The 12,621-nt window shown below is 34.3% G+C and overlaps 1 protein-coding gene across 3 annotated transcripts in view; it reads right to left on the bottom strand.

Annotated features, from left to right (window-relative positions):
- Window positions 1-12,621, bottom strand: part of DDX46 (DEAD-box helicase 46) — a 48,928-nt gene that overhangs the window by 29,609 nt on the left and 6,698 nt on the right. For all 3 annotated transcript variants that reach the window (XR_011257303.1, XM_069592076.1, XM_069592077.1), the window contains exons 4-11: window positions 10,753-10,849; window positions 7,862-8,027; window positions 5,259-5,410; window positions 4,380-4,493; window positions 2,909-3,074; window positions 2,078-2,198; window positions 1,327-1,502; window positions 280-401 (exon numbers count right to left, since the gene is read on the bottom strand). Coding sequence is in view for 2 of the 3 variants with exons in the window: in XM_069592076.1 (XP_069448177.1) it covers window positions 280-401; window positions 1,327-1,502; window positions 2,078-2,198; window positions 2,909-3,074; window positions 4,380-4,493; window positions 5,259-5,410; window positions 7,862-8,027; window positions 10,753-10,849 (1,114 nt within the window). In the remaining variant the exon portion in view is untranslated. The remainder of the gene's footprint in view (window positions 1-279; window positions 402-1,326; window positions 1,503-2,077; window positions 2,199-2,908; window positions 3,075-4,379; window positions 4,494-5,258; window positions 5,411-7,861; window positions 8,028-10,752; window positions 10,850-12,621) is intronic.

Genomic DNA, 12,621 nt, shown 5'->3' with positions numbered 1-12,621 from the left:
ACTTCAGTCAACTTAACGTTTCTGAACATCTGTAAAATGAAAAAACTATCTGCTTCCTTGAGGGGGGAAAGGCGAAGAAGCATGGTAAAGCTAAGATATGAAAACGACTCAAAAATTCTAAAATATAACTTTAACATAATTCATTCTTATTATCACACTTCTTTTTAAGATTTTAGAAGCAATCATTATAGAAAACACTAAAACAAATAATCACTTCTACATTATTAAATCATTCAATTCCAAAAAAACGAAAAAACTGAACGTTTCTTTTATATCTACCTGCTCACTGATTCCTGTTCCTCCATAAACACAGACCACTCTAAGGCCCAAGGTCTTCGAAAACTTCTTACATTCTTTAGTAATTTGTAAAGCCAGTTCTCGAGTTGGAGTCATGATGACAGCTGAAAAGATAAATATGTCAAAAGCCTAACCACCAAAATTCTTGAGGCTAATCTTTGAAGTGTTAAATTTAACCTCTGCAATCAAGTTCAGAGCTTAGTCTAATTTTTAATTTGTTTTATGTACCTCTGAAAATCTTATTTCAAAAGTCTTATAATAGCAGAGACTGTGGTGAAGGATAATTTTAAGTAGATTTTAAGAACATGCTATAGGAAGATAAATGAGAGTTAAATGCCTTACTCAACCATCAGGAAAATACTTGGTCGAAAAGAACGCAAATCAGTCTCAACTGCAAATCACAGAGCAAAGATAATCAAGTGACTCACTGTGCTGCAGAGCCATGCCGTGGCTTCCGGAAACAACCTGGGTCTGAGGGGCACAGACAGAGGAGAAACATACTGTGCCCTCTGCTGCCAAGAGAGGAGCTGAACAACTTTCCAAAACCCTACTCAAATTTGGAGAAGAGATCTCTGCCAAATGAATCAAGAAAACTGAATCTGAAGACCTAATCCTGAATGAAACGCTGGCACTATAGCCTTTTAAGGCCAAAAAACAAAAACAAAAACAAAAATACACTTCCCTACAATCTTCTATGTTGAGTTTATAGATCCACAAATATGGGCTAAGAACAAACCTCAACATAAATAAACAGATAGATGCACGAGGATTCTACCTGCCGAGTCAGAGTTTAAAAATTGAGCTGTGCCAGGAGAGGCTGTTTTTGTACTTCTGAGATGTCACTCCAGAGCTCTGAAGAGTCTCACTCCACCTGCTGGTAAGGGGAAATCAGCCCCAAAGTGCCAAATTTATAGAGGAACTGTACATAAAGACATCTTTATTGTTACACTTATTACAAAGCATCAGGTCTTTCTGATTAACTGACAAAAGTTGTTATCTGAAAACATAGTTTAATGAAAGGAACTGTACCTATTGGCCCCTCTCCTTCTTCTAAAGACCTCTGATCCATGATGTGCCTAAACATGGGCAACAGAAAGGCAATGGTCTTTCCACTTCCTGTCTTGGCAATACCAATCAAATCTCGTCCAGACATTATCGCAGGAATCGCCTGGGTCTGGATTGGCGTGGGCTTTTCATAACCATGCCTTAAAAAGCAAACCATAGGAAGACAACAATAAGGACTGTGGTGATCTTTGGGCTTTCAAACTGTAAGTTTTCCAAAATGTATATCCATATAATGAAATTTTTATTTGGCAAAAAGTAATGAAGTCCTCAGACATTCTACATCATGGATGATGTAGAAATATTTGAAAATACTATGTTAATTGGAAGAAGCCAGTCACAAAGGACTATATGTAAGTATGATCTAATTTATATGAATTGTCCAGAATACACAAATCTATAAAAAGTAGTAGGTAAGAGAATGCCTTGTGTGGAGAAGAGAGAAAAATGAATACTAATAGATCCAGGCCTCTTTTGGGTTTGATGAAAACGCTCTAAAATTAGATTATGGTAATGACTACACAACTTCATAAATATACTGAAAATCGTAAACTAAAGGGTAAACTTTATGGAATGTAAATCATATCTAGAGAAAGCTGTTTAACAAAAAATCAGTATTTTCCATTAGAATAAAAATGTAAGCTAAGGAATTATTTGTGTAACAGGTTATTTTCAGTAGAAAGATATTGAAAAATGTGGACAACCGCTCAACACTTACTTTTTTAGAGAATTTAAGATCTTCATAGAAATTCCACACTGAACCCAAGATTTAATTGGTTTGGGGCAACCTTTACCCTTGACAGTAATGCCCTCCATTTCCAACCGAAATACATTCACCTCTACAAAACAAAATCCAGATTAAAAACTCTTAAATATTGTTCTGTTAGTGCCCTCTACTTTTCAATGAGGCATGGTTGTATTAAGAATCAATTCTTTTTTAGTGTTCCCAAAGATAATTCCATATAGAAGCTCCATGACAATGCACTGAACAGCTCTGACAAAGTGATTACTGTTGCAACCAATTGGGGTGCAAAGAAACACCCCAATTTCTACAACTTGGCTTTTATTTTGACTTAAATTCTAACAGCAATAAAAGAACAGTGATTCACAAGTAATACAACCACTTGTTCTTTAAGCAAGGGTTGCCCAGATCACGCTTTTTCCGTCAATATCACACAGATTCATATTGGTTTCTAATTCTCAAATAAGAGAAAAACATAACAATACTCTACTTGCTAACTTCACATGAAGAGTATTTTCAACCCTAAATAGCTCAACTATGTAAGCCAAACTAATTTTTGCTCATTTTTTAAAAATGTTTCCCAAAACACACTAATTTCTAACTATTCCTAATCTTTGTGGATGTAGTAGTCTCACTCTCTAGAATGATTTCTCATGTTCTAGTTCACTCTCATTTCTCCAAGTAAGTCAGGCACATTTCTCCTACTTACCCATCAACTTACAGGCCTATCAACATGCCTCCCAGGCAAGGTGAAGTATATTTCCCCCTATCCCCAAAATAACTGATAAATGAATAAACAAATTTTACCCTCTTGAGACATTTTTGCCAATTCTGGAACTTCAACATAGAAGTTTTTTCTGAATGGTTCATATTCAATTTTTCCATGATCCACTGGTTCTAGAAGCTTTCTCTGCTTTGTCTGGTAACCTGTAAGAGCTGTCTGAAGATCAACTTCTTCCTCCTCTGAAGAATACTGTAACAAAAAGAGAAAAACTAAGAGCTGAATCTATTACTGTCTTCCTATGGGAAGAAATATTCCTAACTTAAAAAATGTTCCACTCCTAGAAAATACTCTTTTCCTCTTCTTTTATTTTCTGAACTTTCCAACTTAGCTTATTTTTTCTTTGCCATCATAGAAAGCTTTAGTAACAATATAAAGCTAAAACAAAAAACTAATTCTAACATAGCTTTAATGAAGTTCTGCTATAGTTTTCTCTATATAAATCATTACAATGAAGTTTTCTCTATATAAATCATTACAGTGAATGTTAATAGTAAAAAATTTCATTCTGTCACTTCATTTCTTCTCTCCCTATTCTACATCTGGGATGTACTGATGAGGGACAGGGATGAATCAAAATTTGGCCTACACATGTGCAGCAATACAGATGAACCCAGACAACATCATACCATGTGGAGTCAGTCAGAGAAAGATAAATACTATATGATATCACTTGAATGTGCAATCAAAAAAATACTACAAATGAATTTATTTTCAAAACAGAAACAGACTCACAGACATAGAAAACAAACTTCTGGCCACCAAAGGGGAATAGGAAGGAGGGATAAATTAGGAATGCGGGATTAATAGATACAAACTACTATACATAAAATAAGCAATAAGGATTTACTGTACAATGCTGGAGACCTGGGTTCAATCCCTGGGTCAGAAAGATCCCGTGGAGAAGGCAATGGCTATCCACTCTAGTATTCTTGCCTGAGAAATCCATGGACAGAGGAGCCTGGTGGGCTACAGTCCATGGGATAGCAAAGAGTCGGACATACTGAATGACTAATATTTTCACTTTTCACATTTTCAAAGGGAATTACATGCAATATCTTGTAATAACTTATAATGAAAAAGAATCTAAAAATATGTATGTGTGTGTATACCTGATCACGTTGCTGTACACTTGAAACTAATACTATATTGCAAATCAACTATACTTCAATTTAAAAAAAAGTAGGTATACAAGAAGTTAAAGAGGTTAAAATGTTCTACCAGTTTGGATATCTGGCTACAATACTGTTGAGAAAAGCAAGAATTTCTCCCAAGAGTACACTGCGTAACTGAAAAGCACACCTCCATCAATGCTTCCTTATAAATACTCATAGGATGGTACCACGTGCTGTGTGCTCAGTCGTGTCCGACTCTCTGTGATCCCACAGACCATGGCCCACTAGGCTCCCTTGTTCATGGAATCCTCCAGGCAAGAATACTGGAGTGGGCTGCTGCTTCATTCTATGGTATCGTGAACAAAGTTAAAATTAAAGTTACCTCCATGGCATCCTGGTCATTCTCCATTAGCTCACCTTTCTTCTTATCAGAATCTACGACTGCTTTTTTGGTTGTGACAACTGTGACAACTTTTGTGACCGTTGGCCCAGACTTCTAAAAAAAGAATGTGAAATATTTTGCTAAAGTTGAAACACAAAGTATAAACCAAATGAAACAATGATAACTGTAACAATTTATAATCTGAATCAACTTAGTAGTCAGTGACTACTAATGCAAAAACAAACAGTAGCCCACTTTCTCCTTACTTAAATTTAAAAATGTAATACAACAGCATTATATTTCCTAACACATTAACACACAGGTAATTAGGTATGTAGTATGTAATTTTATATAATATTATGTAATCTATTTTTAAAATACTATTAAATAGTACTTTTCACTCATTCCACAAACCAAATACTATCCCAGGATCTGAAGATGAATCAATAAACAAAACAGGTAAAGATCACTGCTCTTGGGAAGATTTTAGAAGAAAGAAGGAACAAGCAAACACAACATTGAATTACACCATTTGTCAATAAATTCTATTAAGAAAAAGAAAACCTAGACTAAAGAGGATCAGGAGTATAAAATATGGGAGTGTTGGAAAAGGACCTACTGAGAAAGGAACAAGCAAGCAAAAACACTAAACAAAGATGATAATAGTAATGATGACTCTAAAAGGACATTTGCAGTTAAAATTTGCTAGTATCTCTGCTCTTTAGAAAAAGCACAGACACTTCTGAGATGCAGAAGGAAACAAAATCATTAACTTTATAAAGCCATGCAAGCCAATAGTAGGTCAATGCAACAATGAATTCAAGTTATTCAACTAGGAATATAAATCTTTAAAAATAAAATAGGAAAAAAATCCCATACCTTTTCATTTCCCCCACCACCTTTCACACTTCTCATATTAAACTTTTTTACTTCCTCTTTCACTTCTTCCATGTAAGCATCTAATGGATCTAACTCCTCACCCTCCATTTCATTTCCTTCCTTTTCAGCCTCTGCAGGATCATCTTCATCATCTAAAATATCAGAACATACTTTGAATATGTGTTTCAAAAGGGATTATTTCACAATCCGACCATGCCCCTATTAAGAAGCCTTTTCTCTTAACTACCCAAATACCTTCCTTATCAATTAACCCAGGCACAATACAGTTCAAATACTCATACTGGCAAGGTTTTAAATCAAACAAGCATTAGTTTTGAATAATACTAATAATAAAAGAAATAAATGATAAACTATTAAACTGAAAAGAGGAAGAAACACTAATACGTCTGAAAAATGGATCTCTGGTATTATTTTACAACCACACTAACAGAAGCAAAACTAAAAACTTTGCTAAAAGGATATGCTTATTTCGCTTCTTTCAATCACTTTTCTTTAATCACAGGAAGAAAAAATTAATAGTATATTGCAGCCCACCAGGCTCCTCCATCCACGGGATTTTCCAGGCAAGAGTACTTGCCTGGAAGTGGGTTGCCGTTGCCTTCTCCGAAAGACAGTCTCATGTTTTTTACATAACTATCACCAGGGAAGCCTGGTGTGTTGCAGTCCATGGGCTCACAGAGTCAGACACAACTTAGTGACTGAACAACAACATCACCACCATTTAAAGACATAATCCATTAATCTATTTAGAACAAAACACCCTGTTGAACTTTCACAGAAAATGAAAAATTCACAGGGATTTTCACAAAAAAAATGGAGCAAAATTCCCTTTTCCTATAAAACCTCATTATTCCACTTAACTAACATCTTACGCATCAAAATCAGTTGTGAAGTTGCATTTAGTTGCACTGAGCAGCTTCAGCTGCATTCAACAAATTCTGATAAATTCTCTTTCATTTTTATTCTGCTACAAATATTTTCTAATTTTCCTTATTATGATTTCTTAGATACAACCATCATTTAAAAGTGGACATTTTCTGTCCAAACACATGGAGTTTTTAAAGTATCCTTGATATTAATTTCTCATTTTGATACTAATTTCTCATTTACTTGCTTTCTTCGTTGCAATCACTCTGTTTCTTCAGTCTCTTAACTTTACTGAGACTTTCAATGATTATGTCAAAATTCTCTCTTGGTAAACGTCACACTGCACTTGAAATATGTGTGTTATTTTCAAATATCTTTTAATATTGATTTCTAATATAATTTCACCATGATAAGAGAACAGACTGTATGATTTTAATACCCATAGACTATTTTTGCACTTTGCTTTATGTCCCTGGATATGTTCCAGTGTCCCCTGGTTCACAGTCTATGGAAACTTGAATAGAATTTGTATCCTGCCTTGGTGTGAAAACTGTATAAATCTTAATTATGTTGAATTGGTTCATAGTGCTTTTGAGGTCTACTATATCCTTCTACTTTCCTGTCTATTCATTCCATTAACTTTTGAGAGTTTGATACTGAAACTCCAACTAAAAACCTTAATTTATCTACTTAAAAAATAATTGTAATATATAGTGGAAATATATGTAACTTTTTTCTGTATTTTCCAAATCTCCTGTAAATGTACTATCATAGTTTCATAATTTAAAAAAGAAAAAAATAATCAAGATGTGCAGGGGAAATGTTGCTCTTCTAAGTTAGGAAAAAAATCAGAGGGACTTGGAAACATGCCCTTAACTTACCCTCACTACTAACATCTGAAGTAAAAAAATTAAAGAGCTATTTACTGACTGCCCATAAGCATCCAACTCTCCACTCTAAAGTAAAATCAGTGATCCTTACTGCACGCTACTCTACAATTAAAACTTTAAATATGAAAAGGGGCATTGAAAAACCTCAAAATAAATCTAGTGACTCCATTTCTAGCTATAAACCCAAAAGAACTGAAAGTTGGGATTCAATCAGATATGCACAAACCAACACTCACAGAAGCATTATTCGCAATAGTCAAAAGATGGAAACAACTTATATATGCAACAACAGCTGAATAGGTAAACAAAATGTGGTATATACATACAACGTAATACTATCAGACTTAAAAGGGAAGGAAATTATGATATAGACTACAACATGGATGAACCTTGAAAACACTTTGCTAAATAAAATAAACCTAGTCACAAGACAAATACTACACGATTCCATTTATTAAGGTACCTAGAATAAGCAAATTCACAGAATCAGAAAGTAGATTAGATGTTATTAGAAATGAAGAGGTACGGGGAGGCAGGATAGAGAATTACTGTTGAATAAGGCAGAGGTTTTGTTTGGAATGATGAATACTGTTGAATAAGGCAGTTTTGTTTGGAATTTTGTTTGGAAAGTTCTAGAAATGGGCAGTTGTGATGGCTGCACAACACTGTGAATTTGCTTAACATCACTGAAATGTACACTTAAAAATGGTTAAAATAGTAAATATTATGTGTATTTTTTCATGATAAAAAATAGTCTATCACTTATAACCCTAGAATATTATACATGAATTGCTGTTTAGGCTACTAGCAAACAAATGAACATACCATCATCATCTTCTAAGCTCCACTTTTTCCCTTGTTTCATCTCTTCGATTTCCTTTTTCAGTTCCCCTATGTTTTCCATGGCCTTTTTACGTTGCTCTTCTCGCCATTTTTCTACTCTTTCTTTTCGCTTTCTCATTTCTTCTTCTAGCTTATTCTGGTCAAAGTTCTTGGGGTGAAAATGAAAAATAGAAGAAAATAAGGATCAACAGTTTTACTCCTACTGACACTCCAAATAACTTTTTCAAAGTATAAAAAAAGAAAAGGAAAAACAGGTATCTACACAAAACTCCTAAATTCTGACCAGATTTAGATTACACATCTTTTTAATATATTAAGGAATAAACTAACAAAATGAAATCACAATCAAAAGTATCTTCAACTAATAAACCAGAAAAGTGAAGTCGCTCAGTCGTGTCCAACTCTGCAACCCCATGGACTGTAGCCTACCAGGCTCCCCCATCCACGGGATTTTCCAGGCAAGAATACTAGAGGGGGTTGCCATTTCCTCCTCCAGGTGATCATCCCAACCCAGGGATCAAACCCAGGTCTCCCGCATTGTAGGCAAACGCTTTACCACCCAAGCCACCAGGGAAGCCAAACACAAACTTCAAATACTATAACTTACTCTCCTTTTAGTTACTACCAATATGCACACATGAACTCAACCTCTCCCTCAAAGTGGAAACTAAAAGAACTGGCAAGCAAAGTTCCCTAATTATTACTCTCAACTGTAAATCCTTTAAACTTCTCCAAGACTGCCTCCATGAGAAGGATTTTTTATCACAATTTTCTATTTCAAACAAGTGAGTAAATGAAAGTTATTTATCAAAATCTTTAAGAAGTTCTGATCTTTTAGCCTTTAGGTCTAAGTTTTCTAGGAACAGCCATTCTAAAGCTTGTATCATGATTATCAACTATACTCTTCAAAGGAAAGACAAATCATTTTCACAGGCATAATCAAGGACTTAAAGATTAAGCATCATAAATATCAAAATTTTATACATGCTGCTGCTGCTGCTAAGTCGCTTCAGTTGTGTCCAACTCTCTGTAACCCCCATAGATGGCAGCCCACCAGGCTCCCCCATCCCTGGGATTTTCCAGGCAAGAACACTGGAGTGGGTTGCCATTTCCTTCTCCAATGCATGAAAGTGAAAAGTGAAAGTGAAGTCGCTCAGTCGTGTCCGACTCCTAGTGACCCCATGGACTGTAGCCTACCAGGCTCCTCCATCCATGCTACAATTATATAAATAGGTATAGAAACACACATGTAAAAAAACAGTCAATGAAAATACTAATAAACTGCAATATTGATGGCGTTTGGGTATCTAGAATTACAGAGAATTACTTCTGACTTTCTAAGTATTTTATAATATGGTTATATTTATATTTTAAAAATAAATTTATTTCTTAAACAAACAAAACCTGTGTCCCTGAATTTACATCCTTCATAATTCCATACTCTCTGAAGATGAGCCCCAGAAAGCTTATGTTTTTTTCTCAAGGTCACCCAGTCATTCCACAGTAGAAACTAAATCAGAAACCAGACCTCCAGACTTCTTGTGTTAATTTCTTAGATAACCTGCTCAGCAAACAGTTCCCTTAAAAAAAGAACCACTAAAAACAAAAATTAGATCTCAAAAAAAAAGGAAATGAAGCTATAATATATTGTAAAATGGGCAAAAGCTATGAATAGGCAATTCAAAGAAAAGTGCAGATAGTAGATAAACTTAAAATGCCTTATTTAATTATTGGTTTACATTATGTTCATAGCACTTAAAAATATTTACTCATGTTAAAGACATACAACTCAAAATAACAAGAAATCAATTACCTCCTATAACATCTGCAAAAATTAAATTTCAAAATACCCATGTTGGCAGGAATGTGAGGAAACAGACATTTTCACGTCTAAAATCTTAATTTTTACAATATTTGTGGAGGGCAATTTGATACTATCAATCAAAATGTTAAATCTTTAGAGCCAGCCCTCTGGACCTGAACCCTCATCCTCCAAATTCAACTAACTGGATCAAAAATACGCAGGAAAAGAGAATTCCAGAAAGTTCTCAAAATCAAAACCTGAATTTGCCCTAGGCTGGCAACCGCTCACACAGGATTTACATTGTATTTACAATGATTCACACAGCATCTACATCATATTAGGTATCATAAGTGATCTAGAGATGACAACCTATGCAGGGAGGATACCCACGGTTATACTAAGTCATTTTATATAAAGGAATTGAACATCTGAAGGTTTTGCTATCCAAAGGGGTCCTGTAACCAATCCCCCTCCGATACTGAGGGAAAGCTATATACCCACTGACAAAGGAATTTATTTTACTGGTATTAATTTACCCTATACTATATTCACAGAACACATGTGTACTAGGATTAATCTACCATTGTTTATAATTGTGGACTACAGACAGCCTAAATACCCATTTACCTTTTCTTCAACAAAACACTATGCAGGCATTAAAAACAACAAACACTACCTATGTAAACAGGTACATAAAGATATCCAAAATTTAACAAAAGGAAAAAAAAGGTATTCTACTTAAGTTCGAATCTTTGTATACTGCGATTTATTATTAGGACCTTATATACTGATATATATTGATAAAGTAATTCATAATTTTAAAGCAACAAAAAAGCAAGGTACAGAATAGGGCATATAGTACGATCACATTTTATATATAAAAGTAGATAATGTGTATAGATATGTAACTTTCAGAAAAATGTTCTCATGGGGAAAACTATCATTTTATATTTATTTTATAAATTTGCTATCATTTACTTAAAAATAAAACATATAGCAGTAAAACCAAAAACTAGTCACTACAGAAACAAACTCAATACTATACTATTATTTATGTTAGTAAACATACACCAGCATCCTTTTCTTTTTCATCCTCTTTGTCATCTTTGTCTTTTTTCTTCTCTTTAGAACTTTCCCCACTATCCGTTTTCTCTTTGGATCTAGACCTGCCAAAAAAAAGAGAGAGAGGGGGACATCATCTATCTGTTTTTGGAAACATTCATTTTAAAACACTTAGACTTGTGTTTTACTTTTTAAATAAGAAATAAATTTCCAGGCTCAGCTGAATTTTTATATACCGTTAATAAGCAACTTGGAAATACAATGAAGAATTAATCCCAGAACACTAACTGCAAATATTACTCCATATCTGAAAACTGACCAAAGGTAAATTGGACACAGCATATAAAAATAATTACAAAAATTTAAACAAGAAATTTAAAACTTGAACAAATGGAGAATTATACCAAAACATTAAGTCTATAAGATAACTGATATATGTAATAATATTTCAAATCCCAACAAGCTTGCATTTTGACCTTATGGCATCTAAAAATGAGTTAAATTCCTTAATTGTACTATAATCAAATTAGTTGACCTTTCCCCTCCTTTATGATTGGTGCTTTTAAGAGGACTTCCCTGGTGGCTCAGTGGTAAAGAATCCATCTGCGAATGAAGAGGACATGGGTTTGGGGAAGATTCCACATGCCACAGGACAACTACACCTGTGAGCTCTAACTACTGAAGCCACAGCATCTAGAGCCTGTGCTCCACAACAAGAGAAACCACTGCAATGAGAAGCCTGCACGCCACAACAAACAGTAGCCTCCGCTCACTGCAATTAGAGAAAGCCCACGTGCAGCCAAGACTCAGCATAGCCATAAATAATAAATCAATCAATCTTAAAGATGAGGCATCCAGAAATTGTTCCAATTTTGATGAAGATACTCAGAGGTAAAGAAGATATTCTCTAGCATAAACTTCTAAGAAGTTTATAGCTTTGCCATCTTACTTGGTTTTTAATCTGTTTGGAAATGTTTTTTGCGCACAGAATGAGGTGGCCCGTCCTATTTTATCAGAGGATAGCAAATGTTCCTGACACCATTTACTGGAAACACTTTCCCCCACTATTTATGATGCCACCATAGTCATTTATTAAATGATCTTATATGTGTAGATTTGATTCTAGGTTCTTTATAAGGTTTCAGTAATCTATTTGTTTACCCCTACAATAAAGCCACACTCTTGATTTCTACTTTATAGACAAGCCTTGATACCTGGTAGTGAAAGTCCTTATATCTTGTTCTTTGAAAGTGCTTCCTAATTTTATAACCAGTTTGTTAAATACTTTTCTATTCATGTTTGCCAACACTTTTAAACATTAATGTGTGTTGAAGTTAATAAGATGCTTTTCCTGAATCTACTTAAGTAACCATGGCTTTTCTCCTTGAATCTTGGATCACACTGATAAAGAGTTTCTAATGTTAAATCAACTTTCCATTCCTGGTATAAACCCAACTAGTTTATGATCTGTCTTATCTTTTTGATGTACTGGTAAAGCAGCATGCTAATCTTTTATGCTCAGACTGAGTACAGCCTATAATTTTCACACTGCCCTTGTCAGGTTTTCCTCATCCTTTTATTAACTGCCTTCATTTTATGAATGTTTCTTCCTTCCAAGTCTTTGTTCCTCAAAAGTATCATTACAGAGAAAGAGATAAATCAGAGTAAAAATATCTGCCACTCATATAACAAATGACAATTATATGGAACATTTAAAAACAAAAACTTCTATAAATCAATTTTTTAAAAAGAAAAACCAATAGGAAAATGAGAAAAAGGTTTAAACATGTATTTTTTAAAACATGTACTTTAGAAGAAGAAATCTGAATGACCAAAAAACATACGGAAAGGTGTTTAACTTCACCAGTAATCAAAG

Source organism: Ovis canadensis, chromosome 5 (assembly GCF_042477335.2).
Source record: "Ovis canadensis isolate MfBH-ARS-UI-01 breed Bighorn chromosome 5, ARS-UI_OviCan_v2, whole genome shotgun sequence".
Lineage (NCBI taxonomy): Eukaryota > Metazoa > Chordata > Mammalia > Artiodactyla > Bovidae > Ovis > Ovis canadensis.
This window is presented reverse-complemented; position numbering and strand designations above follow the sequence as displayed.